General features: G+C 32.9%; 4 protein-coding genes and 3 non-coding genes across 7 annotated transcripts; 1 reads left to right on the top strand and 6 right to left on the bottom strand.

The window, feature by feature from the left end:
• Positions 1-387: 387 nt before the first annotated feature.
• On the top strand, positions 388-551 carry LOC116401828. Its single transcript, XR_004214233.1, has one exon. It is a non-coding gene; the product is annotated as a U1 spliceosomal RNA (small nuclear RNA).
• Positions 552-1,609: 1,058 nt separating this feature from the next.
• LOC101218036 (uncharacterized N-acetyltransferase p20) lies at positions 1,610-2,847 on the bottom strand. Its single transcript, XM_004135612.3, has one exon. The coding sequence runs from the start codon at positions 2,571-2,573 to the stop codon at positions 2,052-2,054; it is 522 nt and encodes a 173-aa protein (XP_004135660.1). The 5' UTR covers positions 2,574-2,847; the 3' UTR covers positions 1,610-2,051.
• On the bottom strand, positions 2,675-2,840 carry LOC116401832. Its single transcript, XR_004214237.1, has one exon. It is a non-coding gene; the product is annotated as a U1 spliceosomal RNA (small nuclear RNA).
• Positions 2,848-5,377: 2,530 nt separating the features above from the next.
• On the bottom strand, positions 5,378-8,425 carry LOC101217798 (asparagine--tRNA ligase, cytoplasmic 1). The gene is made up of 6 exons (XM_004135611.3): positions 7,880-8,425; positions 7,111-7,701; positions 6,256-6,512; positions 6,037-6,166; positions 5,880-5,938; positions 5,378-5,791 (listed from the first exon to the last, which is right to left on the bottom strand). Exons 1-6 carry the CDS (start codon positions 8,375-8,377, stop codon positions 5,608-5,610), a joined length of 1,719 nt encoding a protein of 572 aa, XP_004135659.1. The 5' UTR covers positions 8,378-8,425; the 3' UTR covers positions 5,378-5,607.
• Positions 8,426-9,276: 851 nt separating this feature from the next.
• LOC116401831 lies at positions 9,277-9,439 on the bottom strand. The gene has a single exon (XR_004214236.1). It is a non-coding gene; the product is annotated as a U1 spliceosomal RNA (small nuclear RNA).
• Positions 9,440-10,563: 1,124 nt separating this feature from the next.
• LOC105436326 (putative defensin-like protein 184) lies at positions 10,564-12,442 on the bottom strand. Its single transcript, XM_031884257.1, has 2 exons — positions 11,415-12,442; positions 10,564-10,791 (listed from the first exon to the last, which is right to left on the bottom strand). The coding sequence occupies exons 1-2, from the start codon at positions 11,521-11,523 to the stop codon at positions 10,640-10,642; spliced, it is 261 nt and encodes an 86-aa protein (XP_031740117.1). The 5' UTR covers positions 11,524-12,442; the 3' UTR covers positions 10,564-10,639.
• A 159-nt stretch (positions 12,443-12,601) lies between these two features.
• On the bottom strand, positions 12,602-16,894 carry LOC101217561 (hypothetical protein). Its single transcript, XM_004135610.3, has 5 exons — positions 16,556-16,894; positions 16,296-16,444; positions 13,891-14,052; positions 13,458-13,573; positions 12,602-12,891 (listed from the first exon to the last, which is right to left on the bottom strand). The coding sequence occupies exons 1-5, from the start codon at positions 16,803-16,805 to the stop codon at positions 12,864-12,866; spliced, it is 705 nt and encodes a 234-aa protein (XP_004135658.1). The 5' UTR covers positions 16,806-16,894; the 3' UTR covers positions 12,602-12,863.
• Between the last annotated feature and the right edge of the window lie 1,168 nt (positions 16,895-18,062).

Raw genomic sequence — 18,062 nt, 5'->3', positions numbered from 1 at the left:
ATGAAAAATAAGGTTCTCAATAAATATTTGTAGAATTTAACAATGACCTATGATTAAGTTGGTATGACGTTTGTTCAGCGTTGAGTTATGGAACTTATAGGCAAAACAATTTTTTTTTCTTACACATTTGATTCAACTTAGTGAGATAATATACTCAATAATTTTTTAAAACATATGCTTTTGTTTGTAATTTGAATAGAAATTCAAATGTTGAATGAAAATTGGAAAAGAGTAAGCAAACAAAACCGATAGTCTTTGAAAGATACATATATCAATGAAACCCGAAAGGTTGGGGGGAAGATTATTGAGCAAGTCCCACATCGGAGGAACAAACAGAAGGAACATCACAGAGCGTTATAAATACAAGACAATGGCAACCTTTCCAACATACTTACCTGGACGGGGTCAATGGGCGATCAGTAAGGTCTATGGCCTAGGTTGGTGACCTCCATTGCACATATCGGAGGGGTGCCCGCCTAAGGTCTGCCCAAAGTGGCAGAGCCTACGTCATAATTTGTGGTAGTGGGGGCCTGCGTTCGCGCGGCCCCTACCCATTTCTCCAGTATGAACTTTTCAATTTTTCAAATGTGTCTTTCACTCTTAATTTTCTTACTAAAGTAGGAATTAGGTAAGAAGGAATTATTGGTATGATGTACTCTATAAGATAATGTACATGTTTGTGTTCTTCATTGATTATGCTGTTCAAATCGGTTGATGAATGGGTATGGGGGGTATAAATTCGATTGATGAAAGATTCTAGTGTGAATCGTTTGAGGAGGGAATTAGTTTTACAATGCCAACTTTGATGCGGTATTTGAGCAAAAATGATTCAATTGATGAAGCTATAAATTGATTGATGAATGGTTGAAAGCTAGTAGAATTCTAATTCGTGGTGCTAGTTTACATTCGCTTTGTCTGACTTTCTGGTTCTCTGGAAGGACGAAGGTGAAGATATAATAGGGATGTTTTGTTCTCAGCTGGAACATGGGTTACGGTGTAGAGTAGTTCCATACTTTCTAAAAGGTGAAGTTTCATGTTGGGTTTCAAATAGTTCTTCATGTTCACAACCTTCTCGAAACTGCTAGTTTTTTTCTAAATGATTTGACAAATACAACTTCAGATAATCGAAATCTCTTCTGAACAAAGAAGGCCCAAATAACTCGGCTTTGTGGAATGAGGATAGGATGATAGTTTGTATGTTCTGTTATTCTTTTTCAACTTCATATTTTTGATAAAACCAAGTTTTTTTCTTCCTTCTCTAGATTTTGGAAATTCAAGTGCTTGCTTAAGATATGGATAAGAGGAAACAAAGATCAATTTCAAAAACCAAAAAAGAAAAAGAATAAAAAGTAATCTTTTCCTGTCTGACACTGATTTGTATTGTTTGTACATTTAGTGATTCATGACTGTTTCCGTTCATGTCAGTTATTTGAGGCTCTGAGATCGATTTATAGATTTGGAAGGAACTCTCAATTTGTTTGTGAGCTTTGATGTACTCGGCGTCCTCTGTGTTTGAACTCGAGATTCATTTTTACTTCCCGTCACGTCCTTAGTGTCTATTCTCTTGCAGAGTTCACAAAAAGTTCAGGAATTTAACTTAGAACTGGAATTTAAATAAAAGTTACATTATTCAATTAACTGAACAATCATAGAATCTCACATATTTCTTTAATTTAGACTTGGGACAAAAACTGAGGTTTCGGTTTTAGATCCATTCCAAATACTAATAGAAGACAGTTGTGTTCACTCGTATGATCAATAACTTCAAATATTGAAGTACTCTTGTTGAACCATAAAATCAAGTAGAAAACTGCCCAACTTCCCAAAAATTTTGAATTCAATCACACTTTCGTAACAAGTGTGTGAGATTGTACTCTGCTCTGATTTGATCTGAAGGTTTACTGTAAAGTCAACCGCTATTCAAACTTCAAATCAAATACAGTAATCTTCACAACTGCAAAAAAGTCGTAAAGAGTGGTAAAACACAACAAAACAAAGTTGAAAAAGGGATTATGAATCGGAAAACCACTCGATCTTCCTCCTCATCATATTTACGAATCAGATGACAAAAAACTATAAACAATCAAATCCATAATTTCACCCTTAATATAACAATACTTCCTCAAAATCCCCTCTTTCTGAAACCCAACTTTCTCAACAACTCTTTGAGACGCCCTATTCTCAGTATACACAAAAGCCTGCAATCTCACCACATCAGGAAACCTCTCAAACACTTTAGGAACAGCCATTCTCAACGCCTCCGTTGCAATTCCTCGACCCCAATACTCTCTTGCCACAGCATACCCAACATCCGCCTTACATCGATCCTCACCAGACCACGGATAAACCGAAACAAACCCAACCGACCGCCCATCAACACAAATCGACCTACGCCATGGATGGGGAATACAAACATCCCTAATGAAATCATGCGCCTGTTCCTTGGACGTAAATACATTCCATCTTATAAACTTCATGACTCGATCATCTCCTGCCCAAACCATGAAATCATCAACATCAGAGAGCTCGAAAGGGCGAAGTGTAATTCGTGAGAGTTCCATTGTCTTAGCCATTAGATTGATAGATGTAACGCGCAAGAGAGAATAGTAAGGTCTTCGTAACGAATAAATAAACGTGTAAGAGAGCAAAATGGTTTATAGAGATGAAAAATTGGGGAGGGGCTGCGCGTTGACGCAAGCCCCAACTACCACAAATTATGACGTAGGCTCTGCCTGCAAAGGGCAGACCTTAGACGCGCACCCTTCCAAAGTGCAAGGGAAGTCACGATGTCTAGGCCATGGCTATTCCTGATCGGCCATCGACCCCGTCCAGGTATGTACCTTTCAAATTTCACTTCATCTTTATTTTATACTAACCTTACTCTTTCACGGTTTTGGATTCTCCGATGTGGGACTTAAATAAATGGCTTTCTCATCCATTTCACGCCGACCCTTATTTCTTTTTTAATTTATATATAATATATAATATAATGTCTCTTTTGGGAATTTTATTTAATTTTTATTTTAAGTGAATGTTTAGTATTTAAGAATATTTGTGTTTTGTATTTTTTAGTCTTGGAATTTTTAAGAGTTAGGTTAAAAAGGTTATTGAACTTTTATCTTTTTTTTGTTACTGTTATTGTTTTGGGTACTGTAATCTTATAGTACATTATAAAAGTAATTTAAGCATAGAGAAAAATTCTATTTTTAAAAATTGTTTCTCGCATTATACAATCTACTAGGGCAGAACTTCAAATTTTAAATTGTGAAATTATGTATAATAAAGAGAGAGAAGCATTTAGAAAATACAATTATGTTATGTTAATAAACACATTTCATCTCATTTTAAGTAATAGTATCACAGTAAAGTATAATAAGTATTGGGTAAAACTTTGATCTTAGCTTCTAAGTGTTTTAAAATTCATATTTAACCAGAAAAAATTTAGTTTTATTTTTAAATTCTATTATATTTCTTTTGTTAATTTTATTTATAAATTTTAAATTTCACAAGATGTTACTTCAACAAAATATATATATATATATAAGAAGAAGAAATTTAAACAAAATTGATAAAATTAAATATTCATGAGTGTAATGGTAATAAATACAAAGTTGAAAGGGAGTAGTTGAAAACAAATAAATTTTATTTATTTAGGTGTCATTGTGACATACACTATTGGCGGATAGTTTATTCAAAACCTTTTTCTCAAAAAAAAAAAAAAAAAAAACAAACAAACTTCCATTATTGGGATTAACTTAGAATGCTTTTGAAAGTTACATAATTTTATTACCAAAAATGGTGCTTCACTAATTTAGAGCTCAACTGGCATAAACAAACTTATGGTTAAAACTAATTAAAAGATTTAAAGTTTAAATAGAAATTATGTTTGTAGCTTTTCAAATAAAAATGTCTTCACGAACTCAAATGAATCACTATTAGTAGTCATTTACTATCTTTTGAACTTATAATGACGTTGTGGGACTCATTGACGAAGGAATTGAGAGAGATTAAATTGGAAGGTAAAATTTTTCTTTTGGTGGGAGAGAGAGGTGGTGATTTTATTTTTAATAAAAGAAAAATTAGAAAAAAAATTAACAACAAATTCAAAAGTTTTTTAAACTAAAATTTCAAAAGTATTTTATAAAGAAATTACATGCAAAAGTACGTAATTACCTTAGTTGAATACTTCATCAAGCACTTATTCTGAGTGGGTTTAATGACATCATCATCAGCCCATTAAGAATTAACAGACCAATAAAATTTTGCTTTTCTAGCATATTGAAAAGTGGTCATTGATCAAGTTAAACTTTGACCGACTATATATTTAAATAAGATTTGAATTTCATTTATATTCCAAATTAATAAATATATTAATGACATATTAACAGGGTAATCATATTTTACCAAATTTGTTTCTTACCAATTGAATTTGCTTTTAAGGCGAATAAATTGTGGCTATTAAATGCAAAACTCCTCAAAATAAATTGAATCGGAATTATATTTTTCCTTAAAAAACAAAAACTCTAATTTGTTAAAAAGTAGTTTTCTTTTTCCTTTCTCTTCAAAGTTACAAAACAAAACAAAAATTATGTAAGAGTCCAAGCTTTTGATCAAAATATTATGGCTTTGACCAACAATTTTTCTTTCAAAAAAACAATAAAGTTTTTTTTTTTTTCAAATGTTGAATTTTTGAAAAATGAATTGAATTAACATTATTATTACTTAAGATTTAAATATGGAAAAAAACCACAAAAAATTATGGAAAGTTGTCCCTTTGAGAATATAATTTATTAACATCATAATTTTCTTTTTTTAAAAAAAAAAAATAATAACTTCGGTCATAATATATTCCATTTAATTAACAAAAATTATATAATTATGGAAAAAAATCACAACAAAAATTATGGAAAGTTATCCCTTCATTAAATGGGTTTATATATAATTTACTAACATTATAATTCCAAATGAAGGTCATAATAAATTCCATTTAACAAAAAGATCATCCTTAAAGCCTGAATTATTGTTGAACCATTAAAGGTAGTTTTTTATCATATAAGAACAATACAAGATTTTAATCTATATTGCTAAATATAATATTATTCTCAATCTCTAAACGTTTAAACTATATTTACTTTGTACTAAAAATATATATATGTGAGTAAAAGAGAAGAAACGTCTAAACTAGAAATGAAACATTTACAAATATAAAGACATAAAATTTGAAGCATTAAAGCATAAATTATAAGCGTTTGGTATAATTTTTAGCTAAATTGAAATAAACCCACAATCCCAAAATTAATCACTAAATACTATTGTAGTATTTAAAGTTTTTTCTAATTTTGAGGATTTACAGTATTCTCTTCATAGACAAGACAAATTAAAACCTGTTAGTACCATAAGATCTAAGAAATGAAACCAATTGAAGTCATTTCAAATGCAAAAGTATTGTGCTATATATAAAACAAACCCACCAATCCAAAATTTCTGAGGATAAATTAAAACCCAACAATTTGAAAGATAAGTATAATACAAACAATCAAATCTTCTCATTCGAAGGTCTCTAGTTTCATCAGGTAGAAAGGGAACTTAAGATCTTGTGTTGTGTAATTATAGGTCTGCTCGTCCTGGATATCTGGGGAAGGGAATAACGTCTCTGATGTTGTCAATGCCAGTGGCGAAAAGGAGCATCCGCTCGAAACCGAGACCGAAACCACAGTGCTTGACTGTCCCGTATCGTCTCAGATCAAGGTACCATTCATATGGTTCAAGTGGCAGACCCATCTCCTTGATCCTGCAGGAAGTGAGAATTTGAATTTCATAGTTCAAAAGAGAAATGGGGAGAACCAACCAGAAAACACAACTATGTATTGTTCTTCTACCTGTCACGAATAACCTCGTACCGCTCCTCCCTTTGGCTTCCACCAATCAATTCCCCAACCTTCAACAGAGGAAAATTTTCAATTTTTACGAACAGATCAAGATGGTGAAACAAATCAAAGCCATTAAAGAAATAGTGAAAACCAAATAAGCTACTACCTTAGGTACAAGAACATCCATTGCAGCTACCGTTTTCATGTCGTCATTGAGTCTCATATAAAATGCTTTGATTCCTTTTGGATAGTTATAGACAATGACAGGCTTTTTAAATACAACCTCAGTCAAGTATCTGAGAAAGAAAGCAGAAAAAAGTGAGGAGATTAATCACCATTGTTCAAGTGGAATGTAAATGAAAAGAATGATAGGTAGTTCACAAACCTTTCATGCTCTGAAGCTAAATCAATACCCCATTCCACTTTGTTCTCGAATTCCTTGCCCTTCTTTACGGCTTCCTCAAGTAGTTCAACTGCTTCTGTATAGGAGACTCGAACGAAAGGGGTTGAAGAGACCATTTTGAGACGATCAATACAAGTTCGGTCATACTTTTCAGCCATAAATTTCATGTCATCTATGCAGTTGTCAAGTAACCATTGACACATAAATCTCACATAGGCTTCCGCACAATTCATATCGTCCTTCAACAATTGAAGAAACAGATCTCATTTTCAGTTAATTAATTTAAAATTCTAGAAGAAGAGAATACAATCAACCAAAGAGAACAAAAACCCTATTTGCAAAGTTCTGTTGTTTTTCTTATTCATCCCAGAATTTCCAAACCAAGCTCTCTTAAACATGGTTGATTGCCATTTAGCTTGGTAGTACAGATGAAAAAGAAAGCTTAAACCTAGCATTCTAGCAGTTTCTTCTCAATTAGAGTTCATATGAAAAATATATCAAGTAGGACTCTAACTAATAAATTAGAAGACCTTTTTTTTGTTTTTCGCTTTCAGAACCGTGAGCAAGTGGACTCTATGGCTTGAAATCGTTTTTTTAATTCATTTCTTTACAAATGATCACTAGGCCAACGTAAATCAATTCCGTATAGAAGTTAATTAGAAAACTAAAAAAGAAGATGAACTCATCCTAGAACACAAAGCCCACACTACCAGATAAATGTCAGAGGTATTGTATCTAATGATGGTTATAGTAAATGATTAATCTTCTAAGCAATTCCAACTGAGTACGCAGAGCAAAAAATACAACTTGGAACAAAATTTCAGCAAAGTAACAAACCTGCAAATCTGCAAATGCAATTTCAGGCTCAACCATCCAGAACTCTGCAAGATGTCTTGAAGTGTGAGAGTTTTCAGCGCGGAAGGTCGGTCCAAAGGTGTATACACTACTTAGGGCACAGGCATAAGTTTCAACTTGCAGCTGACCCGAAACAGTCAAGAACGCTTGCCGAGCGAAGAAATCCTTGGTGTAATCAACTTTCCCATCTTTCTCTGGAATGCCTGGTTTAAGCTTTGCTCTCTCTTCCAATCTAGCAACATTCTCCTTTGCCTTCTTCAGTTCCAAAACAGAAGCACCAATTTCCTCCTTGCTGGCTTTAGCAGCCTTCAGACTGGCAACAGCTTCTCCTTTCTCCTTGACAATTTTCCTTGCTTCATCTACCTCTGCCTCTGATGGAGGTGGGTTTTTAATCAACTCCTTTTCTAACCTTTCAGCCTCACTCAATAGAGTGGTAACTTGAAACATTTCACCAGCACCTTCACAATCGCTTGTGGTAACAATCGGTGTGTGAATATACAGAAATCCATGGTTGTTAAAAAATGTATGAGTGGCATATGCAAGTGCATTTCGAATTCTTGCAACTGCAGATATCTGTAATCATAGAAGAAACATAAACCCGTGAATAAAAATTGTGCCTTTCCTGTTTAAATGTTAAGTTACAGAACAATATAAGAAATGAAATCGAAAAATATGAAGAAAAAAAACCCAATGGAGAGATTTGAATCAGTTACTAAATTCATTTTCGAGAGACGAGAATGATTTCTCTTACCGTGTTAGTTCTAGGGCGGAGATGAACAACATCTCTGAGAAATTCAAGAGTGAGTTTCGTTTTCGGCAAAGGATACCGAGCGGGATCAACGGGACCGACATGAACAACAGCATCAGCCCGAAGTTCAACTTTCTGGTGCTTACCCGGAGGAGGAAGCTTGAAGACGCCGTCAACAACAACGCAGGTTCCAGTGGGAACAATCTGGCCAAGATCCGCCACAGACGCTTCGATGATCACTTGAAGATTCTGTGGGCAAGACCCGTCGTTCAACTCGAGAAAAGCAAAAGCGTCCTTATCAGCCTTTCTTCCAGTTTTGACCCAACCACCGACGCGTACTTTCTGGCCGGCGAGGCCTGCGCCGCCGTCGGGCCGGGAGACAATTGTACGGATCGTAACACGGTCAGAGAATTCAGCTTTAAGAGATTCGTAAGCGGGAGCATCGTTGTTCAAGGCGACGGCGGCGAGTTGGTCAGTGGGTGGCGCGGAGTGCTCTGCCATTGGTCCGTTCCCGGTGAATGTCTCAACTTCAGCAGTTGAATTCTAAACCCTAATCCACGCTTTGTATTTAAAGTCCACGTACAGGTTCGCGCCGGTTCGGTTCTCAATTTGGTCCGGTTCGTTTTTTCTCTAAAAAACTTTTTCTTTCCCCACAAGAAAAGACAATGAAAAAATACTCCGTTATTTTAAATGGTTTCTTTTACTTTTAAGCATGAATGAGAGAGATCATGTATGTATTTGTAGTTTGTTTTTCTTATGAAATTGAAATATAACACTATATGAATAAATGCTATAAAGAAGTAACTTTGAGGCGAGACTTACTTAGATACATTCAACTTCATCTTACGCAGTATTCAACTTCATTTTGTGTAAATTCTTATTTAGCTTTACGGGATAGAAACATGTGTTAGAGTCTCTTATGACAGGATCAAGTAATATTTCACTTCTGACATTATGTTAAGAGAATGTGAATTAAAAGCATTTGACGTTACGTTAAAAGAAGGTGAATTAGATGCTTTTAAGTTTGCATTGAATCACCTTTTAACAATAGAGTCAAAAGTTACTAAAATTTAAGTTCATCAACTTAAATGACTAAAATATTTCATCAATAATTTTTAGCTTAGTTTCAAAAATTAGAATAAGTTAAAAAAAATCGCAAATTTAATTAATTACTTAATAACTGAAAACTTAATACTGTTAATTTAAAGAAAAATTGGACTCCTCTAAATTTAATTTTAATTTATACAAAATTTACCTACCTTAAAACTTCAACAAACGTTAGATCATTTTCAAGCCATTTTGAACATTATTACATAGACATCGTGAATAAAAATTAGAGCAAGATTAAACTCAATGGTCAAGAATTAATGTTCACTTAAATATTGGTTGTTGAGGATTAGGAAGGGGCTGCGCGCACGCAAGCCCCCACTGCCACAAATGATGATGTAGGCTCTGCCCATTTCAGACAGACCTTAAGCGCGCACCCTCCCCACGTGCAATGGAAGTCACGCGCCTAAGCCATGGCTATTCTTGATCGGCCATTGGCTCCATCCAGGTAAGTAATTTGCTTACCATGCCTTACACCCTTCTTATAGTCACCCTATCCCTCCTATCGTGTAATATATTCCGATGTGGGACTATAATCCCATAATATACTTCATTCAACCAATTTTTTTCTCTCTTCAAATGTGATCGTCATTTTGTGATTGGTTTTTTTCAAGTATTATAAGATGTCTGATCACATGTTTTAACCTATAACTTATTATTGTATAATTATATTAAGTTGAGATGTAATCCGATTTTATATATATTGTTTTTCAAACAAATATAAAATAAGTTAAATGAAAACGTAGTTAGTTTCAAGATGTTGGTCAACGACGATGAATGACCAAACTCTCATAATTATGTTAGAGAAAGTGAGAATGACTCTCGTGCTAGCATTATGCTACTTTGTGTTATTAATGTTATTTCTATTTTACATATGTTTAGAAGTGGAGTTGTTTAACATAAAGGCAATATTTGTAAAAGAAAAAGCATGCATCAGTAATTCTGTTATCAACAAAAGATACAAGTTATGCTAAAGGACAATGAGTTCATATAAAAAAATTTAGTATTCAACTATTGACATGACAAGTGGTACTTGCCTATCCTCAACAAACATTATCCTAACTAATGGAAGAATATTCACGACAAAATCTTTTTATTTATTTTTTATAATATTTGACTAGAGAATTGTCAAAAATAGCAAATTTGATGAAATATTTATAACATATGACAAAATTTTCATATTTTATCAATATCATACACTATATGTTTTTATCAATGGCATTAATAGAAAGTTATAAAAGTCTATCAGTTTTGATAAAATTCAAAATTTTGCTATAGATAGTAAATGTTTTAATTTATTTTGTTGTTTAGAAAAATACCATTGTTTTAATTCTTCTTTTTCTTCTTTTGTGTGTAAGTGATAAATATGGAATGCAAACATGTAGATGTTACTCGTAATTTATCTAAGTATTGGTCTAACTAACTTAACTCCTTTCCCTAAAAAAATAAAATTTAAAGAGTTAGAAGGTGAAAAATCTAAATCTAAATTTATATGCACTAAAGTTGTTTATAATATAAAGTTTAGCGAATTACAGAAACAAAAAAAAAAATCTATCCAAGTCATTGAGAAAAAACAAATATAAGAGCATAAATAGTAATTATTATTAAGTGGACTCCTCTTTTGGCCAAGAAAGTAAATACAAAAGAGAAATGTTATCAACATTTATAGGCACAAAAGCATTGTTTAGGAACCGAAGGTGCAGTGTACAAATCACAAAGTCCCTTTCCATTGTGTTGATTCTTACAATCTTCCCAACACCTAATGTCTCCTTTGCAACTCCACACTCTATGACAATTCCTTGCTTGTGCTGTATCATCACTCACACAAACACAAAAATCAACTTCAAATAAATTATGACATACTTTTTTAAACGATCTACTTGGTTCATGTACTTTGAATATCACTACTTTCTATTGTTTCAAAGATCTTAAGATGTGATAATGAGATGTTGTAAAAAAATGCTCTTCAACAACACAGGTTCGTTTGTTTTTAAAATATTGCTATTCATAATAATGATACTTTTACTATTATACCAACCTTTTAGAAATGTTTAAGAACAATGCTTAGAGTAATTTTATAAGAATTTTGAACTTAAGCTAAGACGTAGAACAATATTTATTCAAGTCTTAATTTTCATTACATGTCATCATTTGGATCTCAATCTTTGTCTAACACTCTAACTTCATAGTTCTACTCTACAGAAAATTATATAGCATTTATGAAATGTCAAAAAGTAATATATGACAACTTTTGAAATTAAGGAGCTAATAACAAAAACGAAGATTGAATTTTGACCGGATAGTGATGAATTTGATTTTACCCACATAGAGAAAACTCGAAGCATTCTTTTTTCTCTAATTTGTAAAACTCTTTTGTTGGATAAATACACTATAGAAATGATTTCAACAAAAGCAGGATGAAGCATATTACCATAGAAGAAGAAGTAGCTCATTAGCAAGGAAATGAAAAGAAGAAGTCTTGCCATTTTTGACTGCCATGTTTTTTTTTGGAGCTCAACTCTAAGCAATTTTGAGGCCATTTTGGAACCTTAGTGTGCCAAAGACAACAAACAATCTAAATTGATTTCTTTTATTGCAAATGAAGAAAATTTTCATTTATTATTTGATGAGAGTATGTACTATATATTCTCTTATAAAAAGGGGAGTGGTTCAACTTTCACCTCGTTTCTAAACCTAATCCCAATTTGCTCCTTTAAACAATCAAATATACCATAATCTTTTTAGAGTAATAATTAGGTATAGTTTCGTTTTTTTTAGCCACATGGCAGGGTTTAATTGAGTACTTAGTGGACTATATGGATATAGGTGTTGTCACCGTTACACCCTCGTCGAATTATTTTTTTTTTATTTTTGATTTTTTACCCTAAGGAAGAATTATTGTAAAAGACCTTATAAATTTATTAGTCAATTAGATAGATTTTTTTTTCCTTCCACAAAAGTGAGTTTACCTTTTTCTATTTTTCCACAACTTCACATTCTTTTCAAGAAAAAATGTTTCTTCATATTATATAAAAAAAAAAACAAAACAAAGGAAGAAGAAGACTTGACTTATACATAGATATATAGTTAAATGCATTAATAGTTTTCTAGTTAAAAAAATGTTAGGTGCAAAGACAATGATTAAGGATCTCTAGTGAGGAGAGTGTAGATGTACACAAATTGTTTGGATTCAATAATTAAAGAATTTTTTTTTATGTGGGTTAATTAAGTGAAGATTAAACTATTAAAAAGATGTTTGCCCTTATCCATAACTATTGGTGATCTGGTGTCTTGTTATACCTTGACAAATTGTAAGTGGTTGAAGCTTTATGTAATTGCTTTAGCTATTCGCTATTCCACTTCCCATTTCTGTAAAATACAATCTCTATGTGACAATTACATCCAATGCAATCACATGAATAAAGGACCCTGTTCTTCATAATCATACCAAACACATCAAAGATCACCATTTTAATAAAGAAAACATAACCACCAAGTAACTATGAGTTCGATACCTTTGTAGACTAAGTTCGAAAAGCAAGCACACCGTGGTTGCTACCCTAGCTTACTCGTAAAAATGAATCTAAGTAATTTCGTGTATTGTCTTCTCCTGTATTATTTCTGGTGAATCTTTTTTGTTATTCATACTCCTTCTCTTTTGCAGTACAAATACACACTAGTTTGAAAATAGCTTAACCTTGAAGAAGCTATGGAAGATCCCTTTATAATAAAGGGCGTGGATTTGATGCATTGAAAGAAGAAGACTCAACATATCATAATCCAGAGAACCAAATAAGACAGAATGGAACGACGAATAGAAAAAAATTCTTATACACTGTCAATCATTCATGCAAAAAATAGGCACATGCAAGTTCTCTTCTTATACAGTTTGATCCTTCCCGCAGCACCTTCAAAACAACAAAAACAACTGAACTAATCAAACATCTTTTAAGCGTAACGAGCTATGAGAGAATAAGATAACATGAAAGGGATAAGTTTCAATAAATAGAATTTTCAATTAAACGAATGAGATGCTGGATGATGACGAAAATGCTTTCTGACGTTTTGAAAATATTATCTATCTGGCAAAGTATTGGTGCAAATGTACACCTCCCTATAGTTCTTATGATCTTTCATATCTTTTGACCAATTAGAAAAGACTTTTGTAACTCTTTTGGTCTGACGTCTGCGCATATATTCTCTCTTTTGTAAATTTCATTCATCAATAGAATTTGTTTCTTAAAAAATAATAAATAAACGCCTAATGAAAAGAATTAATATTCCTGAGATTAGTTTCGCCCAAACAACAAAACTTGCTTGTACTCCATCTAAAGCATAGCAAAACTTTCTGATTTGGTCTGTTTTTATCTATGAATTGAGAACTAATAGCAAGTTCAACAAAGAAACATTTTAGGTACTACTACAATTCAGTGAATAATCAATGGAAGACTGGTAAGTGTTCTAAATTAAATACCGTTTATATCTCTTCTTTGATCCGCAAGGACAGAGAGCATTCCGGCTTATTTGGCCACTCTTGGCCAAATTTGACCTAGCTAGATCCAATGGATTTGAACCCACCAGTTTCTGGACCTAATAAACACATGGTTTGTAGAAAATATGATTAGTTGAGCAGTGTCAAATTTGTGTGAGAAAGAAACAATTATATTATATATTTATAAAACTATGAGAGTATACAAGAAGCAGGAGATAGGAGAAAAGAAGCTCCAAGAGCCATTCTTCCTAGTCCTACGAGGATAGAAAAGTAATAGGAACTGAGTCTTAGCCAATAATAAAGAAAAGACATCGAATGAATCCATAAAATAATTGAACTTTTTTTGGCTTGATAAAGTAATCACGATAATAAACTTCAATTCCTAACAACAGGGGACCACGTTTTAAATTTCTACCTCGGCAATGTTTGTTGGCAACGGTTTTCCTTCTTCCTTTAGCTTCTCGATCTTCTTTTGTGCTTCTTTAGCCCACAAAAACTTTGACAATGCATTCTCAACCTCAGCGATCGTGCAGTTACAATTTTTTGCTGCTTCTTGTTTTTGGCTGGTTTGGATGTTCTAAAGATCAGGAAGCCTAAGATCACAATCAGAGAACTTATCCAGAAATATAAATTAATATTAATATGGGAACTGTTGGAAATAAACAACGGTTAGAGAGTGCAAAATGCAGAACACATTTCTTTCTTTTTTTTCTCCTTCTTTCAATTTCGTTATTTTTCGAAGATGAAAGAACACTAAAAGGAACCTAGCTAGTTTTTACTTAAACTCAAATAGGAATGCTAGTAGGAATGTAGGATAGAATTTGAGATGTTAGTAGGTATTACATTCAGTGTATTTTAGTAATTAGTTAAGGTGAATCAAAAAGGAGGGATGCGATATTTTGGTGAGTGTAACAGGGCTTGAGATAGATCTCAAAAGGGGAGGGTCTAAGTACCAAGAATTTTAGCCAAGTATTTTCAAAAGAAGTGTTGAAAGGAAAATACATTTTTAGCCAACTAATTACAAAAGAAATGTGGGAAGGAAGATACATTTTTCTCAAAGAATACAAATTCTAAAAGGAGAGATAGACCCAGGCAAAGAGAAAAACACATTTTTCCTCAAAGGAATGTAACCCTAATCATCTCAAACAAAAGAAAACTACCAAAGAGAAAAAAAAACGTTTTCAAAATTGCATCATATAGACCCTTAGACTCCTAATGAACCTCTTTATGATTTTCTTTTTTTTATATATAAAATAAAAATCAGAATTTTCAAAAATAGCAAATTTTACAAAATATTTACAATCTATAGCAAATTCTATCACTGATAGTCATTGATATGTTATAGTGATAGAAAACTATCCGTGATAAAATCCAAAATTTTGCTATAGCTTGTAAATATTTTAATTTATTTTGCTATTTTTAAAATGATCCAAATAAAAACTTGAATCCTATTGAAAGAGAGGGCCCACTATGCAAAAAAAGAACATATAGAATAATTCACAAGGTCCTCGAAAATCAAAACTTGAAAGGAAACATGAAATCTAACAAGGGACCAAACAGCACTCGGGTCCCTTTCCAACCCTATAAATACTCTTATCATTTCTCTCTCTCAAAGATCCCACAAAATAGCACGCACACACCCAACAAGCCAAAGAAAACAATTATTCTCTCATAAGGGCAAATGGAGGAGGAACTCCTAGATCATTTAATAACAAGCTAGCAAGAAACCAAACGGCTGAATAAAGTCACTACAAATGCTTTTGTGAACTCGCAACTCGAAAGGATCCGATCCAAGTCATCATCCGCCTTCCAACAAAAATATTGCAAAAAGGATCAACAAAAGATGAAATCTTCCTCACAAGCCAATTCTAGGTGTTAACTCTTCCATGTAAAACTCGCAATATAAAGAACTTAACCTTCGTAGGAATCTTAATCCTTTATAGACCTTTAAAACTGACTCGCCTGAGGGAGACGAATCAAGAAGGCTATGAAAGAAAGAGTTACACGAGAATCCCTTTGAAGGATTGAGACTCCACAGCCTACCATCCTTTCTCCCTTATCTAAAGATAGACAACGTCTTCAAGCAAGGTCACATCCCTTGCTTTCCTATCAAACAAAGGCAATAAAAGCCAAACAAAAAGGACAGTGAGCTCCTCAACCAAACTAAAAAATTGGACACCTAAAGATTTTTATAGGAAGACAAGTTACACATCAACTTTCTTATATATAGAAACATGAAACTTCACCATAGACCAGAGATTATTCAGGTCCTTTTCAACATCATCAGAAGCTTCTTATGGAACACTTGGATGGTGAGAAACCATCAAAGTTTTGGACTGGAAAGAAACTATATTTACCTAATTATCAATCATATCTTTTTTTCCAGTGGCTTCTTGGTCTGTTTAACAATATGCTATGCAATTTATCCTTTAACAGATACTTGTTGCAAGACGGAGGACTTTTTAGTAAACCGCATTAGGCTGAGGGAAAGCTTTCATTCCCCATTCCTATGTTCCATTGAATTAATGAAATTGGGTTTCATCCAAAAAGAAAATACAGAAAGTCAGTAACTTTTTTTTTGGAGGTATCGGGAGCTTGAGAAAAGAAAAACAGTATGCAGAAAATTAAAAAAGAGAGACCTCCATTCAGATGTTTTTAATCCGCAGAATGAAAAAAAGAGGCAGGTGAAATTGATAAGCAATCCAATTTTTTTCCTAAATTAAAGAAAATACTCCAAACATGGACTGTCCGATTACGTTACGATCAGACAGAATGACTTCCCCACAAAAACTCGAACAAGGTGAAGAAAAATAAACCAACCTCTCCAGTGGAATCAAAACCTCCCAAATAGCGAATAATTGCTTCCTGCTTCTCAAAAGCATCTGCAAAAGTTGCTTCACTACTTCTTCCCACTATATACTGCTTGAGTGCTCCCACTCTCCGGGCATTTTTCAACTCATCAGCAAACCCTGAGAAAAAATAAATAGTTTTTTAAAAAATTGTCAATCTGTCGCCATGTTTACGAATAAAATCGTGCAACTGAAGAAATGGAACGGCAAATGATGGGAAATGAGGCATACTGAGGAGAGTAAAGGACTCGGAGCTGATGTCAGTTCCTTCAGTAGAATTTTTCTTCCCACTGATAACTCCCTTGATCTTGTCCATCCATGAACCATGAAGCTGAGTCGTAGAGAATATGGATCGGGATTGTAACAGAGTCAAATAACAGTTATGAGGATTGTGATCGGAAGAAGAGAAGGGGAAGAACAAATTTGGGTTCCAAGTGGTTCTCTTGGAAAAATTTATCAGAGCTCGAGAGGATGAACGCATTTTGAATATCGGCTTCTTCTCCCGGTTGCTATCTTAGGGTTTTAGTCTGTCCGGAGGTTTATGACGGCGAATATTCGGGCTGGGCCGGCGACCAATACAGTTTTGTGTTTTAATATTGGGTTTTTAAAAAATAGAAAAAAATTTACAATCTAAAATACAAAATATTTATTTCTTAAATATTTTATAAAACTCTCTATTTTTAACGATTTTCCTTTAACGTTTACTTAATATCTATTAAATGCACTCATAGATAGTCTCTATCTAAGATGTTTATTTTTGGTATACAATCTTGTAGTTTTACTTTTGATACTGTTTCAAAATGTCTCATATCAATAGAGATAATTGTTTTCACTTATATACTCAAGATCATTTTTTTATCTAACTAATGTGAGACTCTGGTCGAATTCATAAACTTTACTTTTTTGTGAGTGTATAATAGGATGTGTTACATTTCTTTAACCTCACATTATACTTGACCGTTGATCACTCAACATTTTAAAAAGCGTCAAGTGTAATGTTACTCGACATTGAAAAATGGTCACATAAACTCAGTTTCACTAGTAATGGTTAGTATTGAAAAACTTAAATTTATAAGAAACCATATAAAAATTTGATTTTTTTTTCAAGTCAATCAACATTGTTAACATAAGAAATTACAATCTCTAAGAAGAAACAAAGTCGAGTTTAATTATCAAAGTGCATCACAAACAACAAATATTCAATTCAGTCTAAAGTGAGTAACATGATTTCATACTCACCACAAAAATCCTTCTAAATGCGTAGTCACAAATAAAAATATAAAGAAACTGGGAAACAAAACAACATTTAATTCTTCATATTTATTATTTATTTTTTTTATTCTAGATAAATAAACACGCTCTACAATATCGTATCAGTATAAAGAAAAATAGATCTCATTTGATCCAACCCGACCCGAATCAATAACTTTTGCTACCCACATGGAGGGATAAAGAAACAAAATATTCAACAAATAATTGTATTTTTGAGAGAGGTACTATTGGAAGGTTGTGTTGGGTGCAGCTTTGATGGGGGGGGGTGGAACCCACGTTTTTGGAAATTCTTCCTTTTTTTGTATTATGAATTTCAGCATCTTTGCATGTGTCAGTGTATTTACCCTCCCAATTACCCCACCCTTAAATTCTCTACAGTCAAATTGTTTTAATATTATTTTACTTCTTAAAAGGCATAAAATAACGGATAAATTATTAACATTTACCCTTCATGTAAAAATTTAAC

Source organism: Cucumis sativus, chromosome 1, assembly GCF_000004075.3.
Source record: "Cucumis sativus cultivar 9930 chromosome 1, Cucumber_9930_V3, whole genome shotgun sequence".
NCBI classification, from domain to species: Eukaryota; Viridiplantae; Streptophyta; class Magnoliopsida; order Cucurbitales; family Cucurbitaceae; genus Cucumis; species Cucumis sativus.
Note: the sequence above shows the minus strand (reverse complement) of the source record. Positions and strands in the feature narration are given on the sequence as shown.